The sequence below is a fragment of the Macaca nemestrina genome, chromosome 2, assembly GCF_043159975.1.
Source record: "Macaca nemestrina isolate mMacNem1 chromosome 2, mMacNem.hap1, whole genome shotgun sequence".
Lineage (NCBI taxonomy): Eukaryota > Metazoa > Chordata > Mammalia > Primates > Cercopithecidae > Macaca > Macaca nemestrina.
In genome coordinates, this window is record NC_092126.1 from 113,614,525 (window position 1) to 113,635,586 (window position 21,062).

The 21,062-nt window shown below is 46.6% G+C and overlaps 1 protein-coding gene across 2 annotated transcripts in view; it reads left to right on the top strand.

Moving 5' to 3' along the window:
- LOC105480469 (RNA binding motif protein 5) overlaps positions 1-17,802 on the top strand; it is a 32,875-nt gene extending 15,073 nt beyond the window's left edge. The window contains exons 7-25 of one of the 2 annotated variants that reach the window (XM_011739396.3): positions 926-1,009; positions 2,113-2,173; positions 3,265-3,330; positions 3,843-4,003; positions 4,720-4,817; positions 5,444-5,531; positions 6,019-6,096; positions 6,181-6,253; positions 7,852-7,937; positions 8,949-9,033; positions 9,246-9,337; positions 11,923-12,084; positions 12,494-12,643; positions 12,724-12,795; positions 14,265-14,444; positions 14,746-14,820; positions 15,915-16,012; positions 16,091-16,220; positions 17,164-17,802. In XM_011739396.3, the coding sequence (XP_011737698.1) occupies positions 926-1,009; positions 2,113-2,173; positions 3,265-3,330; positions 3,843-4,003; positions 4,720-4,817; positions 5,444-5,531; positions 6,019-6,096; positions 6,181-6,253; positions 7,852-7,937; positions 8,949-9,033; positions 9,246-9,337; positions 11,923-12,084; positions 12,494-12,643; positions 12,724-12,795; positions 14,265-14,444; positions 14,746-14,820; positions 15,915-16,012; positions 16,091-16,220; positions 17,164-17,289 (1,965 nt within the window). In that variant the 3' untranslated portion in view covers positions 17,290-17,802. The remainder of the gene's footprint in view (positions 1-925; positions 1,010-2,112; positions 2,174-3,264; positions 3,331-3,842; positions 4,004-4,719; positions 4,818-5,443; positions 5,532-6,018; positions 6,097-6,180; positions 6,254-7,851; positions 7,938-8,948; positions 9,034-9,245; positions 9,338-11,922; positions 12,085-12,493; positions 12,644-12,723; positions 12,796-14,264; positions 14,445-14,745; positions 14,821-15,914; positions 16,013-16,090; positions 16,221-17,163) is intronic. The other variant, XM_011739397.3, reaches the window with a different exon arrangement.
- Positions 17,803-21,062: the final 3,260 nt, after the last annotated feature.

Genomic DNA, 21,062 nt, shown 5'->3' on the forward strand with positions numbered 1-21,062 from the left:
AAACCACCCCCACCCTCGATCCCCCCACCCCCAAGAAAAAGAAAAGATACTCCTGTTAAATGAAGGCTCTTTAGGGGTAGGTGCTAGGTATACTCTCGGCTAGACTGATTCAAAGTTAAGTCCTTGTGGTCACATGGTTGACTTGAAGGATGAGAAGGTATATGCATTTATGACCTTTTCCTACCCCCCTGAAGAAACTTCACTGGCCTCCTGGTTACTCACCTTGAAGAGAGTACCATCCATTTTAGTGAAAAACACATCTGTCACCTAGGACATGACATGGTTGCAGTTGACAGGAAAAGAAAAAAAAATTCTCATTTAGCTGTTTTAGAGTTGGTGGCATTCAGAATAGTCCCTCCTGAGAAAGAATTGTAACCAGATTCCCTTTAAAAATGAGTTCCCCTCCCTTTCCCCCCAAAGGACACATCTTGAAGCAGAAGGTCGGGGAGTGGGGGCGGTGCAGGAGAAATGTAAAGGCTTTTACTTTGCATAAGGATGGGGGACTGGGGAAAGGTGAAGCAAAGCCCAAGGACACCATGCTAAGGGCAAAAGTAGGAGACCATCTCAGAACTGAGAGAATTGTGTCTTCTGCTTTTTGAAGTAGACTGTCACACTCAGGCAGCCTGTCAATGCTGAATGTTAGGACTTCTGTCTCTGCTGGAGACACCGCCTGGTGCAAGTCAGCGTTTAGTGTTTGACAGCTTTCTCAGCATTCCCTGACTCCGTTTACCTTTACTCCGCATCCCATTCTCTTACTGCCTATCTGAAGGATTGGATGGGCAGAGTATAGGTGGCGGTGGTTGGTCCTCCCCGTATGTTGTCCATTTAATTCCAGAGCACTGATTTTTCCGAAGTGTGCTCTGCCCTGGGAAAATGGACACATGTTCCTCACAATGGGAATAACTAATTACTTCTTTTCTTACAGAAAAAGTTGGTGATTCAAGGAAAGCACATTGCAATGCATTATAGCAATCCCAGACCTAAGTTTGAAGATTGGCTTTGTAACAAGGTAAGCATATGTTCTTCCCAAATAGACAAAACTCCTTTAGGATATTGCTGTTTTTTCTGTTTGTTTATTTGACTGTCCAAACAAGGAAATTAGTACTCAGTCACCAGTAATATTCATGGTTTGTAACTTTCCGTGGGTCCTCCTACACTGGTATTGGATGATAGAACTAGAGATTTCGTTTATTAAGATGCATGTTCTGCCAGGCATGGTGGGTCACGCCTGTAATCCCAGCACTTTGGGAAGCCAAGGCGGGTGGATTGCTTGAGGCCAGGAGTTCGAGACCAACCTGGCCAACATGGCAAAACCCTGTCTCTACTGAAAATACAAAAATTAGCCGGGCATCATGGTGCGTGCCTGTAATCCCAGCTACTCGGAGGCTGAGGCAGGAGAATCTCTTGAAGATGGAAGGCAGAGGATGCAATGATTGCGCCACTGCACTCTAGCCTGGGTGACAGAGATGCCAAGATCGCGCCACTGCACTCTAGCCTGGGTGACAGAGTAAGACTCTGTCTCAAAAAAACAAAAAAGATGCAGGTTCTAAGCCCAGTGATTAAGATTTTAGGTGTATGTCATGTTACTGTTTATTGAATTCTAGAGCTCTCAGTTTTTGGCATAGTCTCTTAACTGTATTAACCAAAATAGTTGAGAACCCTGCTAAAGTTATATAAGGTTTACCATTTTGAACTTGAATGTTGACACTGATATTTTGAGAGTGCTCAAACTCTGTCCCCTGTCCAGTAGGGGACTAGACAGTGGTTAGTTTACCTTGTGTTTGTTTATATAGGATGGGATGTATAGTGCTCTGTTGATACAAGGAAGAACTCCACCAGTGGCTTGCTGTAGAGTTTTCAAATTAACTAAACCCTTTCCTCGGCTTGATAATAATGGGATTCTTCTTCAACATACAACAAACTTTGTTTTTCTTGGGAGATTTTAACAGTGTTACATTCTGAATTTTTAGATTATGTCCCCATGTCTCAGCTACACGAGACTTTCTGCTTTTCTGTTAGTTACTGGGACCTACCCCGTGGCCCCACTGTTATTGTTACTAGAAAGCCTGGCCTAATGTGAGAAATAATTACAGATAAAACTTTTTTTTTCAGTGCTGCCTTAACAATTTCAGGAAAAGACTAAAATGCTTCCGATGTGGAGCAGACAAGTTTGGTAAGACTGGATTCAGCTGTTTGCAATATGCATTAAAACCTGACTAACTGGGGCAGGAAGCGGTGGCTCAATGTAACCCCACCACTTTGCAAGGCCAAGGTGGGAAGATCACTTGAGATATTAGTTCAATACCAGCCTGGCAAGAGATAGCAAGACCCTGCCTCTACAAAAAAAAAGAAATTTTAAATTATCTGGGGTGTGGTGGCACACACCTGTAGTCCTAGCTACTCAGGAGGCTTAGGTGAGAGGATTGCTTGAGTCCAGGAGTTGAAGGCTGCAGTGAGCTATGGTCATACCAGTGCACTCCAGCCTGGGCAACAAACAAGACCCTGCCTCCCAAAAACCAAAACAAAAATCTGACAGATAGGGTTGTTAACTGTGAGCTTGAGGAAAAGTATAGATTTTAGTGTACTTAAACAACTTGTCTGATTTCTTTAAATCTTTTCCCTTAGGTAATGCTGCTCATGATTGTGAGAGCACAAAAAGTTCTTTTGTTTTCTAGAATCAAGTCTGCTCACCTGGTTTGCATTCTGCATCTGCCTTTCTTTAGTACAGGGTAGTGTCAGTCCCACTGTGGCCCAAAGTTTGCATTCTCTGTTAACCATGTGACAATTAATGAGGTTTTAATATAGGCACAAATGCTTAAAAAAGAAAAAAATGGGCCGGGCACGGTGGCTCAAGCTTGTAATCCCAGCACTTTGGGAGGCCAAGACGGGCGGATCACGAGGTCAGGAGATCGAGACCATCCTGGCTAACATGGTGAAACCCCATCTCTACTAAAAAACATACAAAAAAACTAGCCGGGCAAGGTGGCGGGCGCTTGTAGTCCCAGCTACTCGGGAGGCTGAGGCAGGAGAATGGCGTAAACCAGGGAGGCAGAACTTGCAGTGAGCTGAGATCTGGCCACTGCACTCTAGCCTGGGCAACAGAGCGAGACTCCATCTCAAAAAAATAATAATAAAAAAAATTTTTTAAAATTAAAAAATGATTGTTTTGTTTGGTTAAAATAAAAACTTGTGGGGTTTTTAATGTATTTCTTTGGTGAAAATACATTAGTTGTTTGTCTTTAATTGGATCACTTTCCCTTCTAGACTCTGAACAGGAAGTGCCTCCTGGAACCACAGAGTCGGTTCAGTCTGTGGATTACTACTGTGATAGTAAGTTCATACATGATCTTTTGGTCTTCATGTTAAAAATTGACCGCAGTTGTCAGGAGATCGAGACCATCCTGGCTAACATGGTGAAACCCTGTCTGTACTAAAAATACAAAAAATTAGCCAGGTGTGGTGGCACACACCTGTAATCCCAGCTACTTGGGAGGCTGAGGCAGGACAATGGCGTGAACCCGGGAGGCGGAGCTTGCAGTGAGCCAAGATCGCACCACTGCACTTCAGCCTGGGCAACAGAGCGAGACTCTGTCTCAAAAAAAAAAAAAAAAAAATTGACCTCAGTTGGAAATTTCTGTTCTACCCTTTTTTAAGGAGCAGCAGCAGCTTCAGGTTGTCCCTTAAAAGATTGGATTTTTAGAATCTTCTCCATGTCAGGGTAGAAAATACACTAGGAACATCCCAAATGGATTTATTTGTTTGTACTTGACGCTGTCTTGGAAAACATTGGTGCATTGGTGGTGGGAATGCATGTGTATGTCATTTGTCTCGTTTACCCCTAGCGATCATTCTTCGGAACATAGCTCCGCACACTGTGGTGGATTCCATCATGACAGCACTGTCTCCTTACGCGTCTTTAGCAGTCAATAACATCCGCCTCATAAAAGACAAACAGACCCAGCAAAACAGAGGCTTCGCATTTGTGCAGCTGTCTTCTGCAATGGTGAGGTTCTTATCGATTCTTTCCTTTTTAAAAGAAACAGCTTTAAGAGGCAAATGTGGTTCATCCAGTTTTGAAACCATGTCTGAGGCTCCTGAAGCCCAAGATGCAAGGCTCCATAATGACAGTTTTTGCACTGCTAAATTACAGGACTGATGACTTCAGTATAGGCAACTGGCAGAATTTTTTGAGCCACAGTTTAGTCCTTTGTACTTGGTTTTTTGTTGTTGTTCTTTTTTGGGATGGAGTCTCTGTCACCCAGGCTGGAGTGCAGTGGCACCATCTCGGATCACTGCAACCTCTGCCTCCAGGGTTCAAGCGATTCTCCTGCCTCAGCCTCCTGAGTAGCTGGGATTACAGGTGCCCACCACTACGCCCAGCTAATTTTTGTATTTTTAGTAGAGACAGGTATTTGCCATGTTGGCCAGGCTGGTCTCGAACTCCTGACTTGAAGTGATCTGCTCACCTCGGCCTCCCAAATTGCTAGATGTACTTTGTTTTAGATTGGTTTAGCATTTGCTCTTTTGGTAATACTGGAAACCTTCACATCTTAGAGGAAAGAGGAGATATTCCTTTCTTGAGGTTTCATATCTGCAAACACAATAAGGAATTAATTACTTTTTTTTTTGTATATAGAAAACTATTTCTTTGAATGGGGTAGATGGTAGGGAGAGATTTTTAATTACATTACAAATTTTTTTCTTCACATTCTCCTTCAGGATGCTTCTCAGCTGCTTCAGATATTACAGAGTCTCCATCCTCCTTTGAAAATTGATGGCAAAACTATTGGGGTTGATTTTGCCAAAAGTGCCAGAAAGTGAGTGGCTTCATTGTCCTTGTTTCAAACTACTGCATCTGCACATCTGTACAGTGTGCTAACTGAACGCCAAGCCTGTATGTACCCCAAGTATGTTGAGACACTGTGATCTTCCCTGATTGCCAAGGCCAGGAGGGACACGTTTGTCTTCTTTTAGTGATTATTCCCTCCTATCCTCTATAATCAGTTGATGAAGTTGCCTGAAATGGTTTCAGATCAGGAGAAAGGCAAGCATGGCAGATGGGTTGAGAACACATGCTTTGCAAACTGCAGCAGTATAGTGCTAACCCATCCAGAAATAATGCATTCCTTCCAGAACAGCGTGCTAATAATTTCATGTATATAGTGCTTAACTCTAGCATTGTAAATTTCCCTTTTTTAGTATAATTGCACATCGAAAAAAATGCTTTATTAGATGGCAGGTTACAAGATAGAACAATGATACTATAGGGCCACTTGCTTACTGAGGAATTTCCCCATGAAGAGCCCTCCCACTATGAAATGTGGCCTTGCTGGCATTTGAGACCTGACAAAGGGTGGAGTGAATCAGTTTCCTTGGTGGTGTAGGGGCACTAATTGTGGGAATACTGAGATAGAATCACATGATTGGATCTTTGTGGTTTCAGAGACTTGGTCCTCTCAGATGGTAACCGCGTCAGCGCCTTCTCTGTAGCTAGTACAGCTATTGCTGCTGCTCAGTGGTCATCCACCCAGGTAAGATCGAGGATCTTTTTGCTCAAGGTAGTATGGTGGTGGTGGTGCCCAGATTCATAGACATGACCTCTCCTGTAGTGGTACTCGAGATACGAGCTCTCTCTTTTTTTTTTTTTTTCCGAGACGGAGTGTCACTTTTGTCACCCAGGCTGGAGTGCAATGGTGTGATCTTGGCTCACCCACAAGCTCCACCTTCCGGGTTCAAGCTATTCTTCTGTCTCAGCCTCTTGAGTAGCTGGGATTACAGGCGCCTGCCACCACACCTGCCTAATTTTTGTATTTTAGTAGGGACAGGATTTCACCACGTTGGCCAGGCCGGTCTTGAACTCCTGACCTCAGGTGGTCCACCCACCTAAGCCTCCCAAACTGCTGGGATTATAGTCATGAGCCACGGCGCCCAGCAATACGAGCTTATTTTTAAGGACTTCTGAATTTTTTTCTTTAATGCCCACTAAATTTGTCTTTGTCTCATTTTGACGTTTTGTAGTCTCAAAGTGGTGAAGGAGGCAGTGTTGACTACAGTTATCTGCAGCCAGGTCAAGATGGCTATGCCCAATATGCCCAGGTAGGTAGATTTTAGCAGCATCCACCTTAGAGTCTTTCAGAGTGTGTCTGAGAATAGCAGCTTTAATGGTGGACTTTTCTTCAGTACTCACAGGATTATCAGCAGTTTTATCAACAACAAGCTGGAGGATTGGAATCTGATGCATCATCTGCATCAGGTAGTAAACTTCATCTCCCTTTTAACTTTTGTTTAAGCACTTACGGTTGAAGAAATACGATTAAATGTCCTAACTGGACCAAAAGCTACAAGCCCATTTCTCTGTAAGATTGTAGGGGGCATGGCTGGGCACGGTGGCTCACTCCTGTAATCCCAGCACTTTGGGAGGCCAAGGCAGGTGGATCACGAGGTCAGGAGTTCAAGACCAGTCTGGCCAACACGGTGAAACCCCATCTCAACTAAAACTACAAAAATTAGCCAGGTGCGGTGGCAGGCGCCTGTAATCCCAGCTACTCGGGAGGCTGAGACGAGAGAATTGCTTGAACCCAAGCGGCAGAGATTGCAGTGAGCCGAAATTGCGCCACTGCACTCCAGCCTGGGCGACAGAGTGAGACTCCATCTCAGGGAAAAAAAAAAAGAATGTAGGGGGCATATTCAGGGCTGTCGTCATGTACCCAAGGTTCTGGGGAAGATTATGGTTATATGTGTACACCAAGAGTTAATACAAGGTCTTAGAGACCATGTTGTGATGAGTTTAAATTCTTGCAATTCAACTCTGTATTTCCCTTCTCTGTGTTAGGAGTCATGGGTGCCCACATAAGTTCAGGTGAGCAGAGAGGATGTGGCCCTGGAGTCTGGTGCTCAGACATCAATCAGAAGAGCCACTCTAAGAAACCTTGGCTTGGCCGGGCGCGGTGGCTCAAGCCTGTAATCCCAGCACTTTGGGAGGCCAAGACGGGCGGATCACAAGGTCAGGAGATCGAGACCATCCTGGCTAACATGGTGAAACCCCATCTCTACTAAAAAATACAAAAAACTAGCCGGGCGTGGTGGCGGGCGCCTGTAGTCCCAGCTACTCGGGAGGCTGAGGCAGGAGAATGGCGTAAACCCGGGAGGCAGAGCTTGCAGTGAGCTGAGATCCGGCCACTGCACTCCAGCTTGGGCGACAGAGCGAGACTCCGTCTCAAAAAAAAAAGAAACCTTGGCTTTAATTTTTGTATCCGGATTTTAAAAGACTTGTGAGTTAAATCTTTCTCAACCCCAAAGCAGATGTAGATCCTTTCTTCTCTCTCTCTTTTTTTTTTTTTTTTTGAGACGGAGTCTCGCTCTGTCGCCCAGGCTGGAGTGCAGTGGTGCAATCTCGGCTCACTGCAAGCTCCACCTCCCGGGTTCATGCCATTCTCCTGCCTCAGCCTCCCGAGTAGCAACTACAGGCACCTGCCACCACGCCTGGCTAATTTTTTGTATTTTTAGTAGAGACGGGGTTTCACCATGTTAGTCAGGATGGTCTCAATCTCCTGACTTCGTGATCCGCTCACCTCAGCCTCCCAAATTGCTGGGATTACAGGCGTGAGCCATCACGCCCAGCCTCTTCTCTTTTCTTAGCCATGATACAGAATCCTTAACTTTGTGTATCACATCTAGTAGAATTAAAAGAAAATGAAAATATTATAGATTCCAGGGTACTTAGTGGGAATTAGCTTATGAAAAACTGACATACACAATAACAGAAGAAAGCTAGATTGGGCATTACAAATAAAGATGTTTGTGTTGGCGTTCAGTGCCTTGGCTTTCCCTAACCCTTGTGTTTATCATCAGGCACAGCAGTGACCACCACCTCAGCGGCTGTAGTGTCCCAGAGTCCTCAGCTGTATAATCAAACCTCCAATCCACCTGGCTCTCCGGTAATCCTCTTGTCCTATATACAGAACTCGTGGCTGATGGGGAAATTTTGTTTTGCTGTACAAGTATTCAAGTATTACCCTTTCCTTGTTATATGAGCCAGGATTGAGTAATACACACTTCAACCTTATTTCTTTCTGTTGTCTTAAAATATTAACCTTATGATATATATGTGCATATATATTTTAAATATAAAATTTCAACTGTGTATTTATACTGTATGCGTGCTTCAACTTGACCTTTAGAAAGTTGTCGCCGGGGCCGGGCACAGTGGCTTGCGCCTGTAATCCCAGCACTTTGGGAGGCCGAGGCGGGTGGATCACAAGGTTAGGAGATCGAGACCATCCTGGCTAACGTGGTGAAACCCCGTCTCTGCTAAAAATAAAAAAAACATTAGCCGGGCGTGGTGGCAGGCGCCTGTAGTCCCAGCTACTCGGGAGGCTGAGGCAGGAGAATGGCGTGAACCTGGGAGGCAGAGCTTGCAGTGAGCCAAGATGGTGCCACTGCACTCCAGCCTGGGCGACAGAGCGAGACTCCGTCTCAAAAAAAAAAAAAGTAAGTTGTCGCTGGGCGCGGTGGCTCACGCCTGTAATCCCAGCACTTTGGGAGGCCAAGGCGGGCGGATCACAGAGTCAGGAGTTCAAGACCAGCCTGGCCAACATGGTGAAACCCCGTCTCTACTAAAAATACAAAAATTAGCTGGGCGTGGTGGCACATGCCTGTAATCCCAGCTACTTGGGAGGCTGAGGCAGGAGAATTGCTTGAACCCCGGAGGCGGAGGTTGCAGTGAGCCAAGATTGTGCCACTGCAGTCCAGTTTGGGCAACAGAGCAAGACTCCGTCTTGAAAAACAAAGCAGGAAAGTTGTCAACATGTGTTTTGCTGAGGGATTGCCTTAGATTATTGCTACAGCGTGTCTGTCAGGGGAGCCCTTCCTTCTGGATGATTGCAGTGATTTAGCTCTCTTAAAAGGCTTTACAGTTGAAATTATATTGAAGCTGCTGTTCTTTCCAGACTGAGGAAGCACAGCCTAGCACTAGCACAAGTACACAGGCCCCAGCCGCTTCCCCTACTGGTGTAGTTCCTGGTACCAAATATGGTAAGCCAAACCTCATGGGGCTGTTGACAGTTGGAAGGTCCTAGTTGTTGTCTTTGTTTAATGAGAGTTCTCCCTTTGCGGGTGTCAGAGGGACACTTGGGGATGTGAGACAGAGAAGAAACATTAGGCCTGCTGCATCTCACTGGCTTAGAATTTGAAATAAAGCCATTTTCTTACCTGGAATGACTGTATGCTGGATTTTGTTTTTGCAGCAGTACCTGACACGTCCACTTACCAGTATGATGAATCTTCAGGATATTACTATGATCCGACAACAGGGCTCTATTATGACCCCAACTCGCAAGTAAATGCGCTGCTTTCCTCTTCAGTTTCACTAGAAGTATTTTAGTTTTGCGTAGTGCATTTATGAGGCGTAAAATGAAATATTTCCTGCAAAAGAATATATGACTCAGATTAGTTTTAACTTCTTCAAAGCCACCAAAATGTAGTTTTTATTTGGAGATTGGTAAGTTTTAATTTTAGGGTTAAAAAATGTTTTGAGGTATAATATACACACAGAAAAATACACAAAACAGAGATGTGCAATTCTTTGAATGTTTACATGTATATACATTTGTATATTACATGTGTATATACGCCACCCACTTATTCCCAGCCTGCCTAATCCCCATGCCCATTGCTGGTCAGTAACCTCTGTCTTCAATAACCACTATTTTGATTTCTGTTGCCATAGATTATTTTATCAAGGTACAATTTATGGAAAGACCTAGCTAGAAATTTTAAATCGTACTTTTTCTCCCTATGAATTCACTATTTTAACTTTTTAGAGTGTACAAATCAGTGGCTCCTAGTATATTCACAGTGTTGTGTAACTGTTACCACTGTGTAATCTCAGAACATTTTCATCACTCCAAGAAGAAACCCTGTACCTGTTAAACACTCCCCATTCTGTGCTCCCCTCCTGTAACTACTAATCTACTCTCTGTCTCTATGGATTTCCTTTTTTTTTTTTTTTTTTTTTTTGTGTGTGTGTGGCACAAACTTGGCTTACTGCAGCCTCCGCCTCCTGGGTTCAAGCAATGTTCCTGCCTCAATCTCCCAAGTAGCTGGTAGCTGGGATTACAAGCGCCCACCACACCCAGCTAATTTTTGTAGTCGAGACAGGGTTTCACCTTGTTTGCCAGGCTGGTCTCGAGCTCCTGACCTTATGTGATCCACCTACCTCGGCCCTCAGAGTGCCAGGATTACAGGCATGAGCCACTGCGCTCAGCCCTCTGTTCTTGATATTTCATATAAGTGGAGTCAGACAATAGATGACCTTTTGTGTCCTGCATCCTTTACTTTGGTTCCCTGTGTATTCTTAAGGGTAGAATTTAGCAGATGTATGGAGTGATGTTTTATTTTTGGTGGCATATATAACTTTTAAAAGGGAAAAACAACTTTAACACCCCATAAATAACTATTTGTGAGCGGGAGCTATATATATAGAGCAGTAAAATAAGTATTTTTAACAGGAACTTGATATTGATAGGTTGTGGTTTCTGAGAGTTTGAAGTGTGAAGCTGTGTGCGACCTACCTAAGCAGGCCAAGCCTCTGCATGCCTCTTCCACTTCTCTCGTTTGTGAAGCCTGGCCATTTATTTCCCTGTCAGTTCTCTTTGGTGGCCTTAGAAGTTGTGTCTGTTAGCCACACCACCTTACCCAGAAGAGACAGACACTGTCTCCTGGGTCCCTGTTGAGTAGATAGAGTGAGCGACTAGAAAATAAAGGAGAGGAAGAGGATATGTGACACCTCTCCTCTGTTGCAATTCCTGTTGAGCTTGGGTCTCTTCACCAACACCTCCTTCCAGCTCTGAGGTAGTGTTTACATCCTGTGTGTGGTTGCCTGGTATCCAAAGAATTCTACGTGGATGGGCCCAATGATGAGCTGTTGTCATGGCAGATGTCTGAACTCCATGACACCCCCACCTGTTCTGGCTGCCTGGTTTACGTAAACAGTCTGTGGAACAGAGTGAGACAAATTGCTCTTTGGGTGCCCTCTAGGTAGGCCCAGGGATTAGATTAATGGGAACTAGACTTTTTTTATTTTTATTTTATTTTTATTTTTTTGAGACAGAGTCTTACTCTGTTGCCCAGGCTGGAGTGCAGTGGTGCGATCTTGGCTGCCTGTCACCCCCATCTCCCAGGTTGAAGCTATTCTCTTGCCTCAGCCTTCTGAGTAGCTGGGATTACAGGCGTGCCGTCATGCCCAGCTAATTTTTGTATTTTTAGTAGAGATGAGTTTTCACCATGTTGGCCAGGCTGGTCTCGAACTCCTGACCTCAGGTGATCCTCCCACCGCCACCTCCCAAAGTGCTAGGATTACAGGCATGAGCCACTGCACCTGGCTGGGAACTAAACTTTTTATTTATTTTTTTTCTTTTTTTTTTTTTTTTTTTTCGAGACGGAGTCTTGCTCTGTAGCCCAGGCTGGAGTGCAGTGGCCGGATCTCAGCTCACTGCAAGCTCCGCCTCCCGGGTTCACGCCATTCTCCGGCCTCAGCCTCCCGAGTAGCTGGGACTACAGCGCCCGCCACCTCGCCTGGCTAGTTTTTTGTATTTCTTAGTAGAGATGGGGTTTCACCGTGTTATCCAGGATGGTCTTGATCTCCTGACCTCGTGATCCACCCATCTCGGCCTCCCAAAGTGCTGGGATTACAGGCTTGAGCCACCGCGCCCAGCCGGAACTAAACTTTTTAAATAAACCATATTCTATTTTTATTCTAGCAGTGTCACACCTCTTCACTAGGTGGTTCATCATGTTTACCTATACCAAGGTGTGCCAAGGGTCCTTTCTGGGATCTTTTTTTTTTTTTTAACGAAATATTTATTTAATCGACTGACATAGTGGAATGTCTGCATTAATTGTTTTTTCTTTGTTGTTTTCTAGTACTACTATAATTCCTTAACCCAGCAGTACCTTTACTGGGATGGGGAGAAAGAGACCTACGTGCCAGCTGCAGAGTCTAGCTCCCACCAGCAGACAGGCCTGCCTCCTGCAAAAGAGGGGAAAGAGAAGAAGGAGAAACCCAAGAGCAAAACAGCCCAGCAGGTCAGAACATGACCCATATTTCTCTCATTGAGGTACTGGGCTGAACTCTTGGTTTGGGGGTTATAGCATTTATGTCAGTATTATTTGGATTCTTAGAAATTGGGCTCTATGTTTTATTCATACTAAGTTCTTAGAGCATTTTGCAGTTTTTTATTGTTACCATATCTTGACTGTCAGTTAACCTGTGTACTTAGGGAAAAAAGCCCTGGAAATCTCAAAGCTTTTCAAGCAGTATTTATGAATGACTTTGGTTATATGTGATAGCATCTAATGGAAATATTTGTAGGTAGAAGTAAGAGTAAAAGGGGTTTGTTACAGGGCATATAGTTGAGATAAGATCCTTAATGGCTCGTTCTCATGGCACAGGGAACTAAATGTGTTTTCGTTGGTGTTTGTTGTTTGACGTTAGATCGCCAAAGACATGGAACGCTGGGCTAAGAGTTTGAATAAGCAGAAAGAAAACTTTAAAAATAGCTTTCAGCCTGTCAGTTCCTTGAGGGAAGAAGAAAGGAGAGAATCTGCTGCAGCAGACGCTGGTTTTGCTCTCTTTGAGAAGAAGGTAATAGCAGGCATGGCCAGTATGTAATGATGGGAACTTACCTAAAACTTGAGGCTCATGGCTTGTCCTCTGTTTCCCAGGGAGCCTTAGCTGAAAGGCAGCAGCTCATCCCAGAATTGGTGCGAAATGGAGATGAGGAGAATCCCCTCAAAGTAAGGGAGTACCACCAGTGTTTTAAAGACCCTGTCTGTGGTTTGTGTTTCACTTTAAGGCTCAGCTGCATCTTGGCTAATGTGATGCCTACTTAAAACTGAATGTGATCTCTGTTGGTGGGTATTGGAGCAGTTTCCGCACATAGATTCCATGTTCGGGGCTTTGTTTTCTTTCTTTTTTTTTTTTTTTTTTTGAGATGGAGTCTCACGCTGTTGCCCAGGCTGGAGTGCAGTGGCGCGATCTCGGCTCACTGCAAGCTCCACCTCCTGGGTTCACGCCATTCTCCTGCCTCAGCCTCCTGAGTAGCTGGGACTACAGGCGCCCGCCACCGCGCCCGGCTAATTTTTTGTATTTTTAGTAGAGACGGGGTTTCACCGTGGTCTCGATCTCCTGACCTTGTGATCCACCCGCCTCGGCCTCCCAAAGTGCTGGGATTACAGGCTTGAGCCATCGCGCCCGGCCTCGGGGCTTTGTTTTCTGTGACAGCAGATGAGATGGAGCGACAAAAGAAGCTTCAATTCCTAAGCTCAGTTAATTAAGTTTCATTGCATCTGTGAGTAGAGAGTTTTAATGGTCTGGAAAGAGAAAATTAAGACAAGAAAAAGCTTGTTTTACTAGATAGATACTGGTCTGGGTGGGCCATTATTCTGATATGTTGTATTTGGGATTTTTATGTGTGGTCAGTGGTTTGAAAATAGTCACTCAGTCTAGGCAACATTGCAAGACTTTGTCTCTACTAAAAATTAGAAACAAATTAGCTGGGTGTGGTGGCATGCATCTGTAATCCTAGCTACTTGGGAGGCTGAGGTAAGAGAATTGCTTGAGCCCAGGTGATCAAGGCTGCAGTGAGCCACTGCACTTTTGGGGGATCATACCATTGCACTCCAGCCTGGGCAGTGAGCAAGACCTTGTCTCATTTTAAAAAAGAGGCTGGGCGCGGTGGCTCACACCTGTGATCCCAGCACTTTGGGAGGCCAAGGCAGGCGGATCATTTGAGGTCAGGAGCTTGAAACCAGCCTGACCAACGTGGTGAAACCCCATCTCTACTAAAAATGCAACAAATTAGCCAGGGGTGGTGGCAGGCGCCTGTAGTCCCAGCTACTTGGGAGGCTGAGACACTTGAATCACTTGAACTTGGGAGATGGAGGTTGCAGTGAGCCGAGATTACGCCACTGCACTCCAGCCTGGGCAAAAGAGCGAGACTCCATCTCAAAAGAAAAAGAAGGTAGTCACCCAGGAATCCATTTCTTGGGCTCCAAGAAGGTTGGTACCAAGAGGCTGTCAGGCCTAGCACTTAAGGACCTGACTACTACATGCAGTTGACAAAATGTGATTCACTACTAAAGCGTGACATACAGTAATGAGGATTTGCTAACATTTCGGATGAGGCATTACTTTATCTAGGTACATAGCCATCGCCATCTTCCTACTGTACATTTCCAGTGACCTGCCTTCCTTTTGTCCCCAGAGGGGTCTGGTTGCTGCTTACAGTGGTGACAGTGACAATGAGGAGGAGCTGGTGGAAAGACTTGAGAGTGAGGAAGAGAAGCTAGCTGACTGGAAGAAGATGGCCTGTCTGCTCTGCCGGCGCCAGTTCCCGAACAAAGATGCCCTAGTTAGGCACCAGCAACTCTCAGACCTTCACAAGGTGGCCATGCTTCTCTGAGCTGATCTGAGGGGGGCGAGAGGAGGCAGTGAGACAGTTTGAGTGCCCTAACAGTCCTGATGGTTCCAAATATACTTGCTGTCTAATGACGGCCTTACAGAAAGCTGTTCCCGATGACGGTGAAGGAAGTCTGGCAGCTCCACACACATCAGACTATAGTTTTTATGTGATTGTGTATTGTTTGGGCTTTGGCTTTTAAAATACAGTAGATGTTACTAATGTTATGACATTTCAAATTAAGATGATCTGAGTCCTTACTGTGTCTTTCAAATCTTTTATATAGCAAAACATGGATATCTACCGACGATCCAGGCTGAGCGAGCAGGAGCTGGAAGCCTTGGAGCTAAGGGAGAGAGAGGTGAATGGGAAACTGCCACAAGAAAGAGGATATTGGGATAATCGCCTTTAGGTTTTATTTGTAGCCTTTAGTTCCAGATCCCAGGGGGAGGGTAGAAGGATTTGTCACACCCTTGTCATCTGACCATTGTAGTTCATACAGCCTAGACCCAGGGTCTGTGTGCTTTGTGCACCTCACATTGTCCCTTCATCATAAGGGTTCACAAGGCAGAAGCACACTGCTGAGACTGCTCACAAGTCTTGAATGCCAGAGCTTGCTGCTTCAATACACTGGATTTTTTTTATGGAGAGAGTGGTCTAGTTTGGCCTGGCTGGAGAAGCCTTCATGGGCAATGAAGGGGGCTTCAAATTAATCCCAAGAGACAGCAGGACATGAGGTTATTGCAGGTGATATGAAAGGAAGGGTGGGCAGGGCATGGTGAGCAGATCTGGGAACAAAGGCAAGAGTGAAGCCTGTGACATAGTAGTGGGCAAGTAGTTAGTGCTGGTGGTTGGGGCAGGTTGGCGGCCATGTGGGCAGGGATTTAAATGCAAATACAGTCCTGTGGGTTAGAAATGAGCAAGTGGGTTAGAAATCTCCCACCCCGAGATAATTCTGACGTGTCTGTAGTTAAGGCTTTTGCTTTTCTTCTCCCCCCATCCTTCCCACCCTGTTATCTATGATTCCACCTCCCCAGGGACTACTGAACAGGTCTCTGGAAGCCTCCTTGATGTTGGAGATAAGCCTTTCCAAATGTTGGAGGTATACCTGTCCAAATGCTGAGGAGAAAGGGCAATTCTGCCTTCCTCTTCGCAGGCTGTACCCACTGCCCAGTGGGCTGGTTGAAGAGCTTGACAGAGGGTGGCTAATTAAATAAAACTGCTTGTTGGAGACATAGTTCTGCCCCGGTTCCGCACAATTCATATCTACAAATTTAACATTTTAGATATGACTAGGTATGATGAGGGGAACAAGGGAATTTGGTATTTCAGAGCAGTCTAAAAAAAGTATTCTCCAGACTTAAAAATACTTGAGGGGATAGTTTTGAATAGGTACATTAGACAGTTACAGGTTGAGGTCTGTGAACATTTCCAGCAGTGTTTTTTCTCCCATAGATGAAATACCGAGACCGAGCTGCAGAAAGACGGGAGAAGTACGGCATTCCAGAACCTCCAGAGCCCAAGCGCAAGAAGCAGTTTGATGCTGGCACTGTGTATGTGATGTGCACATTTTCCAGTTCGTAAGCTGGGGCCCTGGCTGTTTTAAGTAACTGTGTGTTTGCCACTGGCAGGAATTACGAGCAACCCACCAAAGATGGCATTGACCACAGTAACATTGGCAACAAGATGCTGCAGGCCATGGGCTGGCGGGAAGGCTCTGGCTTGGGACGAAAGTGCCAAGGCATTACAGCTCCCATTGAGGTAAGCAGTAGGGTCAGGCCTTGATGTTTGCCACGCTTACAGGCTGGTTCCAGAGAGGAGATCAGAGCACTCATAGAGCCTGGGACCCAGGAGCAACTTTACCTTAGCATGAAGGGGCAGATTACAGGCATGAGCTCACACCTGTAATCCCAGCACTTTGGGAGAGCAAGGCAGATACATTGAGCCCAGGAGTTTGAGACCAGCCTGGGCAACACGGTGAAACCCCGTCTCTACTAAAATACAAAAAATTAGCTGGACGTGGCATCGTTTACCTGTAATTCTAGCTACTCAGGAGGCTGAGGCAGGAGAATTGCTTGAACCTGGCAGGAGGAGGTTGCAGTGAGGTGAGATCATGCCACTGCACTCCAGCCTGGGCAACAGCGAGACTGTCTCAAAAAAAAAAAAGTTTAGTAGGGTTTTCACCCATGATAAGAAATCTTTAAATTGATCAGAGCCCACATTGAGGCATCATATCCTGGGGTCAGAGGCCCCTACCCACTGGCTTTCTAGGCAGGAGCTCCACCCGTAATTGCCCCTGCTCTGTCCTGGGAGCACAGCTTAGGTCAGACTCTTGTAGACCATGTTCATCCTGTTTATGTGAGTTCTGCTGACATCGAGCTGTCCTGTGTAATCTGTGCCTGTAATTACCAGGCCTTTCCCACGCTTCAGAGGAGTACTTTGGGGCCCTTTCCTAGGCATGGATGCTTGCTGAGCAAGCATTGAGGGGTGGGTGATTTGCTTCATCTGCCTGTGTTCCGTAGCCCATTTTATTCCTCCAGTCCTTAAACTTGCTCCTGGTCTCTTCTGGAGAAATCCTTGTCTTCATATAGTTTCCTCTCTTCTGTCTCCTGGTGGGTGGTCCTGCTGGGTAAGGAGTGGGCATGGTGAGAGGTGGAGCAGCCCATACCCCACCTGCCAGCTGACAGTCTCTGTGCTTCTCTAGGCTCAAGTTCGGCTAAAGGGAGCTGGCCTAGGAGCCAAAGGCAGCGCGTATGGTTTGTCGGGTGCCGATTCCTACAAAGATGCTGTCCGGAAAGCCATGTTTGCCCGGTTCACTGAGATGGAGTGAGAGAGAGAGAGAGAGAGAGATATGACAAGGAGCACAAGAAGTGGTCCATCTTCTCCTGGATTCGCTCTTACCGCCTGTCTCTTTAAGGGCATGCCTTGTGCTATTAATAGATCTTAGGGTGAACCACTTCATTCTGCAGGGTTCTCCCTCCCACCTTAAAAAAGTTCCCCTTATGTGGGTTGTCTGGTGAATGGCCTTCCTTCCTGCCAGAGGGCTTGTGAACAGACCGGAGAGGACAGTGGGTTTTTTATACTTCAGTGTACATAGTGTAATGTAGCGTGTTTACATGTGTAGCCTATGTTGTGGTCCATCAGCCCCTCACATTCCTAGGGGTTTGAGATGCTATAGGTGGTATGTGACACCAAAGCCACCTCTGTCATTTGTTGTGATGTCTTTTCTTGGCAAAAGCCTTGTGTATATTTGTATATTACACATTTGTACAGAATTTTGGAAGATTTTCAGTCTAGTTGCCAAATCTGGCTCCTTTACAAAAGAAATACCTTGAGAAATGGGTGTCCTGTGTCTCTTTATTCTTGGGTGGATAGGTGGGTCAAGCATGTCTGAGCCAGTCAAGCCTGGTGATGAAATCAGTTTATTTCTTGCCCCCATTCAGGTTCAGATTTATTTATTTATTTTTTATTTATTTTTTTTAAGGCAGGGTTGGCCAGGCGTGGTGGTTCACGCCTATAATCCCATCACTTTGGGAGGCCGAGGTGGATTGCCTGAAGTCCAGGAGTTTGAGATCAGTCTGGCCAACATAGTGAAACCCCATCTCTACCAAAAAGACAAAAAAATTAGATGTGTTGGCGTGCGCCTATAATCCCAGCTACTAGGGAGACTGCAGCCTCGACCTTCCAGGCTCACGCGATCCTCCCGCTTTAGTGTTCCAAGTAGCTGGGACTACAAGCACACACCACCGTGCAGGCTAATTTTTTAATTTTTTGCAGAGATGGGGCCTCACTCTGTTGCCCAGGCTGGTCTTGACATGTTCAGATTTTTAAGTTCAAGAGTTTAACATGTTTTAGCCAGGCAGTGGATCACTCCTGTAATCCCAGCACTTTGGAAGGCTGAGGCGGGCGGATCACCTGAGGTTGGGAATTCAAGACCAGCCTGACCAACATGGAGAAACCCCATCTCTACTAACAATACAAAATTAGCTGGGTGTGGCGGCCTGTAATCCCAGCTGCTCGGGAGGCTGAGGCAGGAGAATCACTTGAACCCAGGAGGCAGAGGTTGCGGTGAGCTGGAGATCGCGCCGTTGCTCTCTAGCCTGGGCAACAAGAGTGAAACTCCATCTCAAAAAAATAAATAAATAAAAAAGTTTAACATGTTTTAAAACTCTTCATGGAAATCATGGAAACAGTAGCTTTTCTGCTAAGACCAAAGTGACCATGAGTGCTTGTGCCTCTCCAGTTTGCACAGACTTCATTCCACACATGCTGGAGTGTAGAGTTGTCACTGCTCTGCTCTGCAGGGCAGATCCCCCCTGCTTTTGGCCATGATACAAATGATAGCTGGTCCACCTTCTGCTGCGATGGAGGACCTGAGGAGGTCATCTCCCCCCTGGCAGTACTACACTCCATCTTCTCAGCTGCTAAGGAGGTCCTGGGGGCATTGCAGAGTTTTCTGTTTTGAGTGGGTATTTCCTCCTCAGCACTCCTTCACAGGCCAGAGAATATCATTTTGACCCAGAAGACCATGCCTGACCAGGTCAGGAAGTTTGCCTGGATCTCAGGCTGTTCTTGGGACCAGGTGATGTGATGGGGTGCTCACATTGCCCATCTGGCCAAACTGAGTGCTTTAGCTCCACAGATTGGGCATGCAGTTAGGGTGGCCTTTTCTCTGCAGTTTGCTTTTGAAGCTAGACTTGCTTTTGTGGATGGTCACGTTTTCCTCTTTTCAGGCAGGGCCTTAAGAAATAGAAAATATTCAGGAGGTCCTTACCCTGGCCTGTAGGGTAGTGCCTTGGAGAAGCTGAGCCTAATCACAGCTCTGGCTAGGGAGAGGTGGAGGCAAATGCAGAAGCCCCAAGCCTGGGTTTCTGCAGAGGAAGGCTTGGGAACCTCACACATGAGGGCCCAAGCTCCCAGAGCTGGGGTGGAGAGTGTGTCACAGATCTAGTCTACCAAAGTTGGATAAGAAACTGGCCTCACCTCCAGAGCCCTTGCGGCATCAGGGAGATGCTGGTGTTCTCACACTTGAGCAGCAGTCCTGAGTACCCTAATTAGACCCTTTTGACATCTGGCCCGGAAAGCACTTCCAGGTGAGCATACCCAAAACAGGATCTGAGAAGCTCTTAATTATATGCACCCAGCTCAGCAAAGGCTGGGTGGAAGTGTCTTCTCTAGGGGAGCCACGGCCAGGCATTAACAGGAGCCAGCCCTCTAGCGGCCTCAGATTGACTTCCCAGTGCCCAGAAGGGCACTTGAACCTGTCCCACACTGCTGGTGCCTAGAGTTACCTTTTGAAGCTGCTCAAGGCTCTCCCATGTGTGCTGTGGCCCACAGCATCTGTTGTCAACACCAGCATGGCCTTTCCTATGAACATGAAGCTGAGGGTTCCTGTGAACGTTCCTGAGGGTTCCTGAGCCAGCTCCTCAGAGATGGAGGCTCCCTCCTCTAGCCTTACCTGTTACCAGCATACCTAGCCAGGTGACTGCAGCCTTCACCCTGCATCTAAATTGATGGCCCCAGTCCTTGAGGTTTGACAGGCTGTTATCTTGGGCCCAGGTATCCTGGAAGACCATATTTGGGTGATCCTTCTGGTTTGGAAGCACTAGGATCCCAAGCATCCCCCTGACGGGCCCATCAAGGTTTACTCCAATCCCAAGCCCAGTTAAATGTGCTGCGTGCTGCCCACAGGGCCACCATTCCTCAGCCCTGTGTGATGTTGGGGTGCTGTGAGAGTAGTGCAATCCTCTCAATCAGGGGAACCCAAATCTTGAATTTGAAAGGTGCTCTTACTGAACTAGAAGGAGCCTCCAAGGATTCCCAAGTCCAGACTGCCCTTGGCTGGGGCAGCTGCTACAATGTGCAAGGCTTTGAGGGCCATCCAGGAGCAGCTGTCATGGCTGTGCATCAAACAAGTTTCAAAGCCCAGATGAGCACCCCGGCCTGAGCTAATCTCCCCAGGCATGCATAGTCTGACTGGGGGTCTCAAGGGTGCCGGGAGCCCAGCCACCCTGATTCCGGAGGAATGAATGCCCTTAGGGACAGGTGGGGTGTGAGGGAAGATTGCCCCCAGGCCAGACACTGGAGGAGGGTACTGTGCCGTTGACGGCCACCAGGTGGCAGCACTCCATCATCTTTCCAGCCATGCTGGTGTAGGTCGTGGTAGGGAGGGGATATCCCACCAAGTCCTGAGGTACTGGAGGTTCCCAGGGTCTCTCCCCACGTTTCTGGGACTCAAGGAGACCTGGCTAGAACTTCGGCCTTGAAACTTTCTGGGGAGTCAGGCAGGTGCCGTCTGCCTGCCTTGCAAGTTCCTGAGGGTCTCTGACCCCCAGAGACCCCCACTGGCTAGATGGGGAATTCGTCCCCTCAGCATCCAACGGGGCAAGAGCCCGGCTGACCCTGTGCACAGTAGGCACTTCCCTCTCTTAGCAATTCTTTCTGACCCAGGTAAATAATTTCTGCGGTCGATAAAGTGCATTTCTGCCTCTCATACTCCCTTTCCCCACCACGTGCTTATTGACTCACAGAAGCACTGTTGCTAGAGCATCAGGCCCTCAGCTTCTGTCCCTACAGCCCACGGGGAGCTGGAGCCCAGCTTGT